We start from the raw sequence: 17,801 nt of genomic DNA on the forward strand, positions 1-17,801 counted from the left end.
TGGCTCATCAGTTAAAAGCACTTGCTTGCAAAGCCTGTCAGCCCAGTGTCAGTTTTCTAGCTACCTGTGTAAAGCTGGATGGGCATTCATTTGCAGCAGAAAGAGACTCTGGTCAACATGCACACACACACACACACACACACACACACACGTGCAAATAAGTGAATAAAAATTATTAAATAGGGGGCTGGAGAGATGGCTTAGTGGTTAAGCGCTTGTCTGTGAAGCCTCAGGACCCCAGTTTGAGGCTTGATTCCCCAGGACCCACATTAGCCAGATATACAAGGGAGCGCATGCATCTGGAGTTCGTTTGCAGTGGCTGGAAGCCCTGGCACACCCTCCCTCCTTCTCTCTGTCTGTCGCTCTCAAATAAATAAATAAAAATAAACAAAATTAAAAAAAAATTATTAAATAGGGCTGGAGAGATGGCTTAGTGGTTAAAACATTTGCCTATAAAGCCAAAGAACCCCGGGTTGATTTCCAAGGACCCACGTAAAGCCAGATGCACAAGGTGGCGTGTATGTCTGGAGTTTGCAGAGGCTGAAGGCCCTGGTGCACCCATTCTCTTTCTCTCTATCGGCCTCTTTTTTTTTCTCTCTCAAATAAATAAAGTACATTTTTTAAAAATTAAAAAAAAATTATTAAATAAAGCCCAGATGGGACCAGAGTTGGAAGGAAGCTTTCCAACTTAGGCAAAACAGAGAATGAAGTACATAGATTCCCACCTCACAAGGCCCTAGACCCATAGCCATGGACTCCCAGCCAGTAGGGGCTGAAACTGGAGCAGCCATGGAGAGAGCAGTCCGAGGACACTGGGAGGCCAGCCAGCGCCCTCCCCACAAAGGGCAACTGAACAGCTGGCTCTCAGAGTTCTGCCAAAGCGGCAGCTGATGAGGGCTCCACCCTGCCGCAGGCTACTAACATGGGCATGGCCGTCACGTCTCCATTTAGCCAGACAGTTGCAGCTTCCCTCCTAGGGCTCAAATGAACTTCTGTGTGAAGATGAATAGACTCTTCTTCCCACCCCTCGAGGGTTATTAGTTAATTAATTTTTGTGGTACTGTGAATTGAACTCAGGGTCTCTCACATGCTAGGTAAGTGCTGTGAGCTACATCCCGTCCCCCACGAAGTTTATGTAGTCATTCTAGGAACATCTGTTTAAAAGGCTACTGTTTTTTCCACTGAATAGCTTTGGCACCTCTGGTAAAAGTCAGCTGACCACAGACAAGTCTATATAAATTTTCCATCAGCCTACTTGTTTATTTCAGGTCACTTCATATTGCTCTCATTACCCTAATTTCATGGAAAGTTTTGGAGTCAGGTGGTATGAATCCTCTAACTTTCTATGCCCCCTCCTTCCTTTCTTCCCTCACTCCTTCCTTTCCCCTCTTTTTTTTTTTTTTTTTTTTTGAGGTAGGGTGTCACTCTAGCCCAGGTTGACCTAGAATTCCATATGTAGTCTCTGGGTGGCCTCCAACTCATGACGATCTTCCTACCTCTGCCTCCTGAGTGCTGAGATTAAAGGTGTGCACCACCATGCCCAGCCCCTCTGTTTTCTTTTTCTTTTTGGCATATTAATTAATTAATTAATTAATTTATTAGAGACAGAGAGAGAGTGAGTGAGAATGAGCAAGCCAGGACCTCTAGCCACTGCAAAAAAACTCCAGACACATGTGCCACCATGTGCACCTGGCTTACTTGGGACCTGGAGAATTGAACCTAGATCCTTAGGTTTTGCAGGCAAACGCCTTAACCACTAAGCCATCTCTCCAGCTCCCCCTTCTCTTTTTTGGTTTCTCGCTCTTTCTGTGTTTTTATTTTATTTTATTTATTTATTTATTTGACAGAGAAAGAGGGAGAGAGTGAGAGAATGGGTGTGCCATGGCCTCCAACCACTGCAAACGAACTCCAGACGCATGCGTCCCCTTGTGCATCTGGCTTACATGGGTCCTGGGGAATCAAACCTGGGTTCTTTGGCTTTGCAGTCAAACACCTTAACTGCTAAGCCATCCCTCCAGCCTCCCCCCCTTTTTTTGAGACAGGGTCTCAAGTAGCCCAGGCTGGCTTCATACTTACTATTTATAGTCAAGGCTGTTTGAGAACTCCTGATCCTACCACCTTCACTTCCCAAGTGTTGGGGTTCCAGGCATGAGACACCATGCCTGACTCCAGCTGTGTTTGTCTTTTTTTGTTAATTTTTTCTTTTCTTAAGCTGGACATGGTGACACACGCCTTTAATCCCAGCACTCGGGAGGCAGAGCTAGGAGAATCACCATGAGTTCAAGGCCACCCTGATAATACACAGTGAATTCCAGACCAGTCTGGGCTAGAGTGAGACCCTACCTCAAAAAACCACAATAACGGGAGGCAGAGGTAGGAGGATTGCCATGAGTTCAAGGCCCCCCTGAGAGGACAGAGTTAATTCCAGGTCAGCCTGGACCAGAGTGAGACCCTACCTCGAAAACCAAAAAAAAAAAAAAAAACCCACAATAAGAAAAATATTTTTAAAAATTTATTTGAGAGTGAGAGAAAGAAAAGGAGAGAATGGGTACTGCAAAGCTTCTTTGATTTCCTCTTTGATTTCTTCTTTGATTGTTTTCATGTGTTCTTTGACCTCTTTGAACATATTTATAATTATTCTTTTGAACTCTTTCTCAGGCATTTCCTCTAACTCTTTCTCACTGGAGGACATTTCTGATGCATTAATACTTTTAGGTGGATTTATATCGTCTTGCTTTTTAGTGTTTCTTGTGTTATAATGCATATATTTTTGCATCTTGGATTAAATTAATGCTTGGATTTTCTAGCTAGCTGTGTATTCTTAGCTGTATCAATTGATTTGATGTAATATATTTTCAGGGTAGGACCTTAAGGTGTTAGGTGTGGCTCTTAAGACTCTCAGAGTATCTACAAAGATGTTCTTAGGGGTTGCGTTTCCCTGCTATAGGAGTATTCAAGCAGGCTGAGTGGAATAAAATACAGGTAGATTCTAAAATTTAACTAAACACTGTATACATTCAATCAAAAACAGCCCCGAGTATGTATGCAAGAGTAGTTATTATAACGACCAGATCCTCTATCAACAAAGAGGTTAAGATTTCTGGTCTGTTGAGGGATCCAAGTCAGCTTGTGACTAAGTGAGACCCTTCCCTGGTGCAATCCCAGTTACCTTGGATGATTTTGGTCTCAGTCAAGTTGCTGCCTGGGTCGTCGGGCTGCTGTTCTGATTTCTGGAGCTGGGCACTTGCTTTTCCTGAGGGGCAAACCGAGCCGCTGCTGCTGCCTCTGCTGCTGCCGTAGCTGCCACTGCTGGAGCCACCACTGCTGCTGAAGCTGCTGCTGCTGTGTCCACTGCTGCTGCTCGCCCTGAAGCTGCTGCTGCGGGATCTGCCGCTGCTGCGGCCACTGGTACCGGTGCTGGAGCTGCTGATGTTGCTGCCGAACTCTGCTCCTGCTTGGGTCCCGTTGTCAGCCCAAGTTGGCGTGGCCGGGTCCCGGGCCGCTGCTCTGTTCGCCGGAGCTGGGTTCAGGCGGTGGGGGAGGGGAGGGAGCCGCGCTGCTCTGGTTGTCTCGCTGCTCCACGTGTTCTACCTCGCGGTCTGCTCCTCCGCTGCTCACTGCCGCTCTCCCCTCACGTTTCCGAGTTGCGGAGAGCGCGGTGTGAGGGAAGCGCCCGCACCTGGCTTTTCCTGCGGCTCGAGCCGAGTCTGGCGCTTTTCTGCTGCGCCGCGGCCGCGGTGGTTGGCCAAGCTGCCGGAGCCGCTTTTCCCGCCTGTGTGGGCTCTGGATGCTCTATAACTCTTCTACTTCTCCGCTGCCGCTTCAATTTCCTATACACCTCACTTTTTAGTAAAAGTGTGTATTTTGCTGAGTTTTTTTGGTCTTTATCCCCCCTAGAATGCTTTGGTGTGGTACCTACACCGCCATCTTAACCGGAAGTCTACTGCAAAGCTTCTGCTACTGCAAATGAACCATGTACCACTTTATATTATTTTATTTTATTTTTTGGTTTTTCGAGGTAGGGTTTCACTCTGGTCCAGGCTGACCTGGAATTAGCTATGTAGTCTCAGGGTGGCCATGTACCACTTTTTGTATCTGGCTATTATATGTGTACTGGGGAATCAAACTTGGGCTTTTAGGCTTTGCAGGCAAGTGCTTTTAACCATTGAGCCATCTCTCCAGCTCAAATTTTCAGCTTTTAAATAATTTATTTATTTATTAGAGAGAGAGAGAGAGAGAGAGAGAGAGAGAGAGAGTGTGTGTGTGTGTGTGTATGTAAAGGCTTGCCAGGGCCTCTTGCCATTGCACATGAACTTCAGATGCATGTGCCACTTTGTGTATCTGGCTCTATGTGGGTACTGGGGAATTGATTCCAGGTCATAGGCTTTGCAAGCAAGTGCATTTAACCACCGAGCCACCTCTCCATCCCAATCTTTGGCATTTTGAGAAGCCTTTATCTGATTTCCATAGTGGATGCACCAGTTTACATTCCCATTAACAGTAAATGAGGGTTCCTCTTCCCCACAAATGCAACAGAATTTTTTTTTTCCCTCTCTCTCTTAGTCCAAGCTGACCTGGAGTTCACTATGTACTCTCAGGGTGGCCTGGTACTCACAATGATCCTCCTACCTCTGCCTCCTGAGTGCTGGGATTAAAAGTGTGTGCCATCAGGCCTGGCTTAGAATTTGTTTTCTTGATGCTAGCCATTTTGATTAGGGTAAGATGGGATCTCCAAATGGTTTTAATTTGCATTTACCTGATGACTAGGATGTTGAACATTTAAAAAAAAAATCGTTTCTTTTGTTTCTTCTAGAGAATCTGTTTATTTTATTAGCCCATTTATTGATCAGCAGTTTTGTTTTTGAGGTAGGGTCTTGGTCTAACCCAGACTGACCTAGAATTCACTGTGTAGTCTTAGGGTAACTTCGAACTCATGGCGGTCCTCCTACCTCTGCTTCCCAAGTGTTGATATTAAAGGTGTGCACCACCATGCCCAGCTGATTAGCAGTTTTTAAATTTGTTTTAAAAATTATTTGTTTTTTTTGAGAGGGAGGAAAGAAGGGAGAGAGAGAGGGAGGAAGAGAGAGAAAGGGAATGAATGGCATACCAGGGCCTCTAGCCACTGCAAACAAACTCCAGATGAATGTGCCAACATGTGCATCTGGCTTACATGGGTTCTTGGGGTCCTTAGGTTTTGCAGGCAAGCGCCTTAACTGCTAAACTATCTCTTCAGCCCTGACTAGCACTTTTTTAAAAATTTACTTCTTTTTTAAAAATTTTTATTAACATTTTCCATGATTACAAAATATATCCCATGGTAATTCCCTCCCTCCCCACCCCCACACTTTCCCATTTGAAATTCCATTCTCCATCATATTACCTCCCCATTACAATCATTGTAATTACATTTATACAATATCAACCTATTAAGTATCCTCCTCCCTTCCTTTCTCTACCCTTTATGTCTCCTTTTTACCTTACTGGCTTCTGCTACTAAGTATTTTCACTCTCACACAGAAGCCCAATCATCTGTAGCTAGGATCCACATATGAGAGAGAACATGTGGCGCTTGGCTTTCTGGGCCTGGGTTACCTCACTTAGTATAATCCATTCCAGGTCCATCCATTTTTCTGCATAAAATTTACTTCTTTATTTGAAAGGAGAAAGAGACGGTGTATGTTAGGCTTTGCAGTTCTTTATATGGTTTTAATATCAACCCTCAATCTTCTGTTGAGGTATAGCTGAGAAATATTTTTTCCTGTTTTGTGGGATTTCCGTTCATTCTCTGCTAGTTTTCTTTGCTATTCCGAAACTTTTTAATTTCATGTGATACAGTTTGTTGATTCTTGGGACTATTCATATGCCATTGGAGTCCTTTTCAGAAAGTTCTTACCTGTACCTCTAAGTTCCAGTGAATTCTCTATGCCCATAAATTTTATTTACTTATTTATTAGAGATAGAGAGAGAGAGCCAGATAGAGAATGGGTATATCAGGGCCTCTAGCCATTGTAGGTAAACTCCACAGACACATGCACCTCCTTGTGCATCTGGCTTTATGTAGGTACTGGGGAATTGAACCCAGGTCCTTGGGCTTTGCAGGCTAGTGCCTTAACCACTAAGCAATCTCTCCAGTCCTGAATTCTCTGTTTTCCTCTAGTGCCTTCAGCAATTTTGGCTTTCTTTTATTTTGGCTTTTCAAGGTAGGGTCTCACTCTATCCCAGGCTGGCCTGGAATTCACTCTGTAGTCTCAAGGTGGCCTTGAATTCATGGTGATCCTCCTATCTCCCGAGTGCTGGGATTAAAGGTGTGTGCCACCACACCTGGCAATTTTGGTTTTAAATTAAGGTCTTTGATCTATTTTGAATTGATTTTTGAGCAGGATAAGAAATATGGATCTAAATTTATTCTTCTGCAGATAGATATCCAATTTTGCCAGCACTATTTGTTGAATAGGCTGTCTTTTTCTTTTTTCTTTCTTTCTTTTTCTTTTCTTTTCTTTTTTTTTTTTTTTTGGTTTTTGGAGGTAGGGTGTCACTCTGGTCCAGGCTGACCTAGAATTAACTATGTAGTTTCAGGGTGGCCCTGAACTCATGGCAATCCTCCTACCTCTGCCTCCCACGTTCTGGGATTAAAGGCATGTGCCACCATGCCTGGCTGCAAGACCCTATCTTGAAAAACAAAAACAAAAACAAAAAAAGTTCAAGGTTATTCTTGGTTCCTTGGCTATGTAATGAGTTTCAGGCCAGCTTGTGAAACATGAGGCCTTGTCTCCAAAGATACCTCTATGTATAATGAGTGATACATAATAGTATATGCTTAAAGCAAAAGGACGGGATAGGTGTAAATACCCCAGACACTCAAAAGAGAATTGGAGGATGAAAGGCAAATTATCTGAGGATGACTTCAGAAATGAGATATGTCAGCTGGAGGGATGGCTTAGTGGTTAAGGCGTTTGCCTGCAAAGCCAAAGGACCTGGGTTCAGTTCCTCAGGACCCACGTTAACCGGATGCACAAGGGGGCCCACGCGCCTGGAGTTCGTCTTCAGTGGCTGGAGGCCCTGGTGCGCCCATTCTCTCTTTCTCTCTTCCTCTTTCTCTGTCAAATAAATAAATAAATAGATAAAAATAAAATATTTTAAAAAAAAAGAAATGGGATTTGAACCAGTCCTGATGGAGAAGTAGGATTTTAGGGAAGAAGGAAGGGGAGATGCCACTCCTGCTGAGGGAAGAGCATATGGGAAGGTTTGGGGATGGAAATGTATGCTATCCTCTTGGAGCTGAGTGATGAGACCAGTGAGGGAGAAGCTGGGAGAAGGATACCAGTTGTAGTAGAAGACATCTCCACATTGCTGGGATGAACATCCAACCCAGGCATCTGGGAGGTCTTTGTTTTGGTTTGTGTTTCTAGGAAACTTTGGTCTAGCTCCCTTTCACCCAACTATCTGTACCCCTAATTAAGAAAAGGAGGGCTGGAGAGATGGCTCAGCAGTTAAGATGCTTGCCTGTGAAGCCTAAGGACCCAGGCCTGATTCCCCAGTACCTGTGTAAGCCAGATGCACAAGTTGGTGCATGCGTCTGGAGTTCATCTGCAGTGCCCAGAGACCCCCCCCCCCATACTCATTCTCCCTTCCTCCTTCCCTCCTTCTCATAAAGAAAGAGACTGTGCGTGGTGTTACACGTCTTTAATGCCAGCACATGGGAGGCAGAGGAAGGCTGATTGCCATGAGTTCAAGGCCGCCCTGAGACTACATAGTGAGACCCTACCTCAAAAAAACAAGAAAAAAAGAAAGAAGGAAGGAAGGAAAAGGGAAACCACCTTTCAAGTATATGTCGTTAAGATGAAGTTAAGCATTTTCCTTTTTTAGGAACAAAGACTTCTGTCTGGGGCTGGAGAGATGGCTTAGTGGTTAAGACGCTTGCCTATGAAGTCTAAGAACTCATGTTTGAATTTCTAGGCCCCACGTAGCCAGATGCACAGTGACGCAGGCATGCAATATTTCACATGCACACAAGGGGTGCACATGTCTGGAGGTTGTTCAAAATAGCTGAAAGCCCTGGAGCACCCATTCTTTCTTTTTTTTTTCTCTCTCTCTCTCTCTGCCTCTTTCTCTCTTAAAATAAATTATATATATAAAACTTCTGTCTGTAAAGTGACTTTGACAATGAAGCCTTTGTTTTCATTTTCTCTTCTGATTTTTTTGGGTGCATGTATCTGGAGTTCTTTTGCAGTGGCTACCGGCCCTGGGGCACCCATTTTCTCTGAGTGCATGGTGATCCTACCTCAGCCCCTCTTCTGCACCCCTACCTCCTGCCCCTAGTGCTAGGATTAAGGATTGGATCTGAATCAAGCAACCTATTGTTTGCATTTGGGGTAAACATCAGGGAGCCAGCCTCGGTAGGGAACACTTCCACATTATTTACAACCGTATAAAAAAATTAAATTTCTTTTCTCAAAATTAAGATCCGGAATGACCTGGAACATTCTGGCCTAGACTCTCATTCCTACTTTCAGTGGGCAGATGGCCCCTTTTCCCATTCTGTGGCCTGCCTCCTGACTTCTGCTTCAGGCATACTTAACTTGTTTTGTTTTTATAGGCAAGCCCAACAGATTGGCCTTTCTCTGTGCATGTGTGTGAACGTGTGTGAAGGAGTGAGAGGAAGAAGGGGGGTGAAAATTGGCATGCCAGGGCCTCCAGCTATTGCAATGGAACTCTAGGCACAGGCGCCCCCTTGTGCACATGTGAGACATTGTGTGCTCGCGTCCCTGTGCGTCTGGCTTATGTGGGACCTGGAGAGTCTAACAAGAGTTCTTAGGCTTTGCAGACAAGTGCCTTACCCACTAAGCCATCTCTCCAGCCCCAGACCCTCAAAAGGGCTAATTTGCTGTGGGAAGAGATGTCAGGGTCAGGCTTGGTGGCAAGTTTCCCCCCACCCTCAGATATTTTATTTACTTATTTGAGAGAGAAAAAGAGGCAGATAGAGAGAGATAGAAAGAATGGGCACACCGGGGCCTGTAGCCACTGCAAACAAACACCAGACACATGCACCACCTTGTGCATCTGGCTTATGTGAGTACTGGGGAATTGAACCTGGATCCTTAGGCTTCTCAGGCAAGCGCCTTAACCGCTAAGCCACTTCTTCAGTCCTCCCACTTTTTTTATTTTTTATTTTTTAAAATTTTTTGGTTTATTTTTATTTGAGAGTGACAGAGAACGAGGCAGAGAGAGAGAATGGGTGTGCCAGGGTTATTTTTTATTTTTTAAATTTATTTTTATTTTTATTTATTTGAGAGCAACAGACAGAGAGAGAAAGAGGCAGATAGAGAGAGAGAGGGAGAATGGGCGCACCAGGGCCTCCAGCCACTGCAAATGAACTCCAGATGTGTGTGTCCCCTTATGCATCTGGCTAACGTGGGTCCATTTTTTTTTTAAAGGAAGGATCTCACTCTAGCCCAGGCTGATCTGGAGCTCACTATGAAGCCCCTGCTGACCTTGAGCTCATAGTGGCCCTCTTCTCAGCCTCCCAGAGCTCTGGGATTAAAGGCGTGAGCCACTGCTCATGGCTTGCTACCAAGTTTAAGGATTTATGGAAAGTCATATAAGCTTCTGACAGAAAAGGAGCTGTAGCTTGAGCCAGTTTCCACCCAGCAGTATGGAGATGCACGCAGCATGAGGCTGGAGTAGGCACCTGTTATTTCACTCCTGGCTTGGTTTAGGGGTGAGCAGAGGCCCAGAGAAGGACTTGAGCCTTCCTCCTTCCTCATCCATGTGTCTCATTCCGGCATCACTTCCTATTCAGTGGCCTTTTAGTTTCATTAATTTAAATATTTTATTTACTTATTTACTGGGGTGGGGGGGAATATAATGGGCATGCCAGGGCCTCCAGCCACTGCAAACAAACTCCAGACGCATGTGCCACCTTGTGCATCTGGCTTATGTGGGTCCTGGGGAATTGAACCTGGGTCCTCAGGTTTCACAGGCAAGCATCTTAACCACTGAGCAACCTCTCCAGCCCGAGTTTCATCATTTTAAATACCCTTTCCAGCTGTGTGCACTTTTGACTACTATTCATTTTCTTTGGGCTCCTGACTTGGTAAAGCAATTCAGTGAGGTACCATTGCCAGTTTCCTGCCTCTTCTGCCCCACCCTTCTCCAGGAATCAGGGCTGCCCCCTGTGTCACTCCTGGTCTGATGCCATGCTGTTTCCTCCCCCAGAGCACAGACATCCTCAGCACAGTCGGCTATGACAGCATCATTCAGCACCTGAACAATGGCCGCAAGAACTGCAAAGAGTTTGAGGAGTTTCTCAAAGAAAGGTATGATGCTAAGGTCTCTGGGTCAGGATGCCTCCTCACCCTGCCCTGCACAGACTAGTGACTTTTCTTTATTTACTTTTGTTGTTGTTTTTTGAGGTAGGGTTTCACTGTAGCTCAAGCTGACCTGGAATTCACTCTGTAGTCTCAGGGTGGCCTTGAACTCATGGCAATCCTCCTATCTCTGCCTCGAGAATGATGGGATTAAAGGCGTGCGCCACCAAGCCGACGTCAACTTTTTTTTTTCTTTTTTTCCGATTGTGCTTAGCAGTTCTGAAGACCCTTTGTAACAGGGTATGGGACAACTAACTCCAGAAGTGATTTGAATCTCTGTCCTGAAGTTCTTGGGAACAAATGCAAGGCACAAGATTTATAATACAACCACATTGTGGCAGGCACACAAAATACCGTAAGTAGGGCTGGAGAAATGGCTTAGAGGTTAAGGCGCTTGCCTGCAAAACCTAAGGACCCAGATTTGATGCCCTAGTATCCACATAAGCGAGATGCACAAGGTAGCACATGTGTCTGGAGTTTATTTACAGTGGCTGAAGGTCCCATTCTCTATCTGCTTTTTTCTCTCTCTCAAATAAGTAAAAATATATGTATATGTATATTATTGTGGTACCAGGGGAAAGGAGAGGGCAAGAAAGGGTAGCTAGGAGGATAGAATCAAATCATGGTGGGCTGGAGAGATGGCTTAGTCATTAAGGTACTTACCTGTGAAGCCTGAGGACCCAGGTTGTATTCCCCAGGACCTACATAAACCAGATGCAGAAGGTGGCACATGCGCCTGGAATTCATTTGCAGGGGCTGGAGACCCTGGCGTACCCATTATTTCTCTCCTCTCTGCCTCTTTCCCTCTCTCTCTCAAATAAAATATTTTAAAAAGCCTGGTACATGCATGCATGGAAATGCCACAGTGGATCTGTTGATGCTTACGTTTAACTTACCTCTCAAGGCCGGTGGAGGCTCCCCCGGTTTCAGGAGGATGACACAGTGGCTTCACTTCAGCAAAGCCCCCTGTGTAAGTTAGAGCATACCACTGTGATTTCGGAAAATCCTAGGTCTTCTCATGGGGAACAGATTCTGCTCACTATTGCCATAATGCTAGACAGAGTTCCAACTTCTGGAAACCACAAAAGTTTCTCAAGAGCCCTTAATGGGTGGAGAGGAAGGAAGCTGGAGGTTGACAGGAGGACATGCACTCTTAGAATTCCTGGGAGCCAGGGGATAACAGTGTTCAGAAGAGGCAGATGATGCCTGAATATGTCTAATTTTCACAGCAAAGTCAAGTCAGGCACTTTACAAAGCAGGGGAGAAAGTCCAAAGTCTGTCATAGAGAGAGGTTGATAACAGCTGCCAATACAAACTACTGTACTCAGAAAAACCTATGTGCTATACTTGACGGACAAAAAACTTTCCATGGTACAAACAGATTAAAGGAATTGATCAGTACAGAAGATACTTGAATGAATCCATCTATGAGGCTATGGGAAAGAATAAACCACACCAGGATAGTAGTTCAGGAAATGAGGAACAGGAAAACACCAAACAATATAAAATCAATAAGGTGACAGCACATTCTTTCCAATAATACCTCTAAACAGTAATGATCTCAATGATCCAATCAAAAGACACAGAGTGGGCTGGAGAGATGGCTTAGCAGATAAGCGCTTGCATGTGAAGCTTAAGGACCCTGGCTCGAAGCTGGATTCCCCAGGACCCAAGTTAGCCAGATGCACAAGGGGGTGCATGCATCTGGAATTCATTTGTAGTGGCTGGAGGCCTTGGTGCGCCCTTTTCTCTCTCTCTCTTTGTCTGTTGCTCTCAAATAAATAAAAATAAAAAAAATTACAAAAAAGACACAGAGTAGCAGATTAGATTAAAAAAATCAGGATCCAGAGCTGGAGAGTTGGCTCAGCAGCTAAGGCACTTGCCTTTAAAGCCTGAAGACCTGAGTTTGATTGCCCAGCACCCATGTAAAGCCAGATGCCCAAGATGGCACATGTGTCTAGAGTTTGTTTGCAGTGGCTAGAGGCCCTGGCATGCCCACTCTGTATGTCTCTCTTCTCTCTCTCTCCTCTTTTTTTTTCTTCAGTTTTTAGAGGTAGAGTCTCACACTAGCCCAGGCTGACCTGGAATTCACTATGTAGTCTCAGGGTGGCCTTGAACTCAAGGCGATCTTCCTACGTCTGCCTCCCGAGTGTTGGGATTAAAGGCGTGTGCCACCACTCCCAGCTGTTTCTCTTCTCTTTATCTCTTTCTGCTTGCAAATAAATAAATAAAATACAAAATTAAAAACAAACAGGACCTCTGTTGTTGTCTCCAAGAAATGCACCTGATCATCAGGCAGACTCTGCTTTTGGGTGAGAGGATGGAAAAAGTAAATGGAACCAGGAAACAAGCAGGCATACTGTTCTATTATCAGAGGAAGGAGACTTCAGATCGAATCGAGAGGACATTACTGTTAGGGTTGTTTCGAAGCAGAGATTCTGGGGCACAATTTCTTTGAAGGTAGAGAAGTTTATTGTAGCAGTAGTGGCGTGGAGCCCAAAAGGGTTAGGAAAAGAGAGAGGAGCAAATGGATCAGTTGAATGGAGTAGAAAGAATGTAAGAGCCAGAAAGGATGGAGTGGAGTGAGGTGAAATGCTGTCTTTGTAGCATGACATCACTGTTAAACGCTTGATCTCTCAGCAGTTGTGATTGCGAACATGAGATTGGGCCAGTCGGCATCCTAGCATGCTGGAAGCGGGAAGGAGGGGCCCATGAAGCTCCGCCCCTCCCTGAGGATTTATAGTCAGATAATGGTAGCTAGTGAGGAAGGGCACATGTGATCCCTATAATTAGAAATGGTTGCTGGAATTGGGAGAGACGTTTTCTATTTCTTTTATTTAAATCTTTATGATTTTAATTAATTAATTAATTAATTTTGGTTTTTCCAGTAGGGTCTCACTCTAGCCCAGGCTGACCTGGAATTCACTCTGTAGTCTCAGGGTGGCCTCGAAGTCTTGGTGATCCTCTTACCTCTGCCTCCCGAGTGCTGGGATTAAAGGTGTGCGCCACCACACCTGACTCTTTAAGATTAAAAAAATATATATATTTTATGAGCTGAAGAAATGGCTTAGTAGTTAAGGTATCTGCCTGCAAAGCCAAAGGACCCAGGTTTGATTCTCCAGGACCCACATGAATCAGGTTATTTTTTTATTTTAATTTTTTTTATTAACAACTTCCATGATTATAAAAAGTATCAGATTTTTATTTTATTTATTTAGCAGACAGAGACAGAGAGAGAGAGCACGAGCGAGAGCAAGAATGGGCACACCAGGGCCTCCAGAACCCCTGCACATGAACTCCAGATGCACGTACCTACCCCCTTGTGTGTCTGGCTTACAGGGGTTCTGGGGAATCAAACCTGGGTCCTTTGGCTTTGCAGGCAAGTGCCTTAACTGCTAAGCTATCTCCCTAGCCATATGATTTTTCTTTTTATTAAGTAGAAACTCTGGATGTTGGTACCATTTCCCTCCTCCCTGCCCCCATTCCACTCAGGCCTCTCCTCAGGGTGATACTGGTACTCCCCATGGGGTTGCGGGTTAGGAGTTGAGAGCAGCCGTCAGTCATTGTGGGGGGCAAGGCCTCTGGATAGTCCCTCCCACCCTGTAGCTCTTACATTTTTCCACTCCCTCTTCCACAAACTTCCCTGAGCCTTGTTGGGTGTGTCTCAAGTCTACTTTAGTGTCGAGCAGGACAGACGTTTTCTTTCATGGTGTAGCCACATGGTCCTGTAAATAGTCCCTCATCCAGAGTCCTATGAGAAACCCTAATAAAGTGCATCAGCAATAGAAACAACAAAGTCGCGCGTGGCGGTGCATGCCTTTAATCCCAGCGCTCAGGAGGCTGAGTAGGAGGATTTCCGTGAGTGCAAGGCTGCCCTGAAACTACATAGTGAATTCCAGGTCAGCCTGGGCTAGAGTGAGCCCCTGCTGTGAACCCCCCCTCAAAAAAAAAGAGAGAGAATAGATGAGAAGAAGGGATTGGTGGGAGTGAGAGGGAAACAAGAGGATAATAGGAGGGGAGGGTAAATACACTAAATATACATCATAGACATATGTGAGAATGTCAAATTGAAACCCATTGTTGAGCTGGGGAGATGGCTCAGTGGCTGAAGGCACTTGCTTGCAAAGCCAGCTGACTTGAATCCAATTCCTCAGTCCTCATGTAGACCTGAACACACAGTGAAGCATGTGTCTGGAGTTTGCAGAGGCAGGAGGTTCTGGGGCATCTATACTCACTCTTTCTCTCATAAATAAATAAATAATAAATAAATATAAAAATTTATGGGGGTTGGAGAAATGGCTTAGCAGTTAAGGCGCTTGCCTACAAAACTAAATGACCCAAAAGGTTGTTAAGAAACCTTTTTCCCTCATTTTCTCTCTTTTTTCATTCTCTCTCTCTTTTGTAGTTTTTTTTTTTGAGAGAGAGAGAGAGAGAGAGAGAGATGGAAAGAAAGAGGCAGACACAGAGAGAGTGAGAATGGGCACATCAGTCCCTCTAGCCACTTAAGATGAACTCCAGAAGCATATGCCACTTTGTACATCTGGCTTTATTTTATGTGGTACTGGGGAATCGAACCTGGGCTGTCAGGTTTGCAAGCAAGTGTCTAACCACTGAGCAACCAAACTCTCCTGTTCCCCCTCCTTTTTTTTTTTTTTCAAGGTAGGGTCTTGCTCTAGCCCAGGTTGTCTTGGAATTCACTATGTAACCTCAAGGTGATCTTGAACTCACAGAAATTCTTCTAGCTCTTCCTCCCAAGTGATGGGATTAAAGACATGTGCCACCATACCAAGCACTCTCTTTTTTTATAAAAGTATTTTTGGATTTTTATTTATTTATATGAGAGAGAGAAAGAAGCAGGTTGAGAGAGAAAGAGAGCGAGAGAGCGAGAGAGAGAGAGCAAGCTACAGGGCCTCCAGCCACTTCAAACAAACCCCAGATATATGCCATTTTGTACATCTGGTTTATGTGGGTCCTGGGGAATTGAACCTGGGTCCTCTGGCTTTGCAGGCAAGTGCCTTAACCACTAAACCATATCATCAGCCCCCCACCTCTTTTTAAAAATTATTTATTTATTTATTTGACAGTGATAAGAGAGAGAAAGAGGCAGATAGGTAGAGAGAGAATGGGCGCGCCAGGGCCTCCAGCCACTGCAAACGAATTCCAGATGCGTGCTCCACCTTGTGCATCTGGCTAACGTGGGTCCTGGGGAATCGAGCCTTGAACCAGGGTCCTTAGGCTTCACAGGCAAGCACTTAACCACTAAGCCATCTCTCCAGCTCCCTCTCTTTTTTTGATAAGTGAGCTGATAGGGTGGCTTCAAGGTGTCTTGCATGGGGCTACAATCTGTTAAAGTAAAACCAGGAGGTATTAGAGCTACACAAGGGTTTATTCTCTGTGAATCAAGTTCCTGGTGAGATTCCTAGAGTGATCTTAGGCAGCTATTAATTGTGCTGGAATTCTTGCTTTATTTGAGATAGAGAAAGAGGGAGGGAGAAAGGGGGAGAGAAAGAGAGTGAGAGAGAGACCCTTTGTGCATCTGGCCTACGTGGATCCTGGGGAATCAAACCTGTGTCCTTTGGGTTTGCAGGCAAGTGCCTTAATCGCTAAGCCATCTCTTCAGCCTGTAACCACTTAATTTTTGACAGAGATGCCCCAAATAATCACTGGGGGAAAAAAGCCTCTTCAACAAATGGTGATGGAAAAATGGGATATCTGCATTTGCAGAATAAAACCAGGGCTGGGGGGGGGATGGCTCAGTGGTTAAAGGTGCTTGCTTTCAAAGCCTGCTGGCATGGTTGATTCCCTAGCACCCATGTAAATCTGGAGACCTGTAGCTTATGGGCTCGAATTGTCTGTGAAGCACAGATACCTCAGAGTTGTCCTCTGACCTCCACATGTGTGCTGTGGCTAATAAAAATTAAAAGAAGAGCCTGGCGTGGTGGCACATGGCTTTAATTCCAGCACTCGGGAGGCAGAGGTAGGATGATCACCATGAGTTCAAGGCCACCCTGAGACTACATCGTGAATTCTAAGTCAGCCTGGGCTAAAGTGAGACTCTACCTTGAAAACCAAAAACCAAATAAACCAAAAAAAGAAGTCCTTGGGCCTAGAGGAACAAAATTATTCTTTCCACCTTAGCAACAGCCAAGCTGCCAGGGTGGGAAGGATGAAATCATGTTGTGGAGACCTCAGTTGCTGGCAGATGAACGGCCCAGGTGCCAGGAAGAAGATAGATGTTCTCAGAAGGCTCCGTGAGCAGCCAGGCTTTTTATTTGGGGTTTAGGACTGAATCTGGAAGGAGCCAGCACACCTGGGTGCAGCATTTGGAAGAGGCTGGGCTTGAACTCTGTGCGTACCTGAGTAATTCCAGCTCTGTGGCAGCTGCTGCAGACAGCAGGGTCAATGTGTGATGTGTGCAGCAGCATTTGTAAACGGCCAGAAATCAGTTTAAGATTCCTCTTATGAGCCTTTTTCTAATTATCTAATTTCCCTCTTGCTACCACATATCGCTCTGTGCTTACTATTTATTTATTTGGGGGGGGGGAGAGAGAGGGAGGGAGGGGCAGAGGGAGAGAATGGGCATGCCAGCGCCTTTAGCCACTGCAGATGAACTCCAGACACTTATGCCACCATGTGCATCTGGCTTATGTGGGTACTGGGGTTCTTAGGCTTTGTAGGCAAGCATCTTAACTGCTAAGCCATCTCTTCAGCTCTCTGTGTGTTTTAAAAAATATTTTATTTTATTTTTATGTATTTGAGAGGGGGGAGGAAGAGAGAGAGAGAGAGAGAGAGAGAGAGAGAGAGAGGGAGGGAGGGAGAGAGGGAGGGAGAATGGGCACGTCAGGGCTTCTAGCCACTGCAAATGAACTCCAGATGTATGTAGTATCTTGTGCATCTGGCTTACATGGAGTCCTGGGGAATTGAACCGTGGTCCTTTTGGCTTTGCAGGCAAGTGCCTTAACTGCTATGCCATCGGCCTCCAGCCCCTGTTTTTTTTTTTTTTAAATTAAGAGTTAGTCTTGAGCAAGACCCATAATCTTCTCTTCTGTTCCCTTTAGGGCAGCCATTGAAGAGAAATATGGCAAAGATCTGCTCAACCTCTCCAGGAAGAAGCCATGTGGACAATCTGAGATCAAGTAGGTGTCATTTGCCTTTCTGGGTTCTAGGACATCTAAGATGGCCCAGAGGCCCCACTGCTTCAGCAGGTGGAGTTGGCCAGCAGAGTTGCAGTGTGTTTGGTGAAAAAAAAATATTTTTTTTCCAAAAGAAAAATCTTTGTTCCCTCAGAAGTCCTAATGGGACAGGTAGGAATTGCTGGTTCACATAACTAATTTTATTTTCATCATAGAGTTCTAATCTAGAAATTTTTTAAAATATTTTTTAAAATATTTTTATTTATTTATTTATTTGAGAGTGACAGACACAGAGAGAAAG

At 45.0% G+C, this 17,801-nt stretch overlaps 1 protein-coding gene across 3 annotated transcripts in view; it reads left to right on the top strand.

Annotated features, from left to right (window-relative positions):
• Pstpip2 (proline-serine-threonine phosphatase interacting protein 2) overlaps positions 1-17,801 on the top strand; it is a 91,841-nt gene that overhangs the window by 25,556 nt on the left and 48,484 nt on the right. For all 3 annotated transcript variants that reach the window (XM_045143377.1, XM_045143375.1, XM_045143376.1), the window contains exons 2-3: positions 10,216-10,316; positions 17,426-17,503. In XM_045143377.1, the coding sequence (XP_044999312.1) occupies positions 10,271-10,316; positions 17,426-17,503 (124 nt within the window). In that variant the 5' untranslated portion in view covers positions 10,216-10,270. The remainder of the gene's footprint in view (positions 1-10,215; positions 10,317-17,425; positions 17,504-17,801) is intronic.

Source organism: Jaculus jaculus, chromosome 2 (assembly GCF_020740685.1).
Source record: "Jaculus jaculus isolate mJacJac1 chromosome 2, mJacJac1.mat.Y.cur, whole genome shotgun sequence".
NCBI classification, from domain to species: domain Eukaryota; kingdom Metazoa; phylum Chordata; class Mammalia; order Rodentia; family Dipodidae; genus Jaculus; species Jaculus jaculus.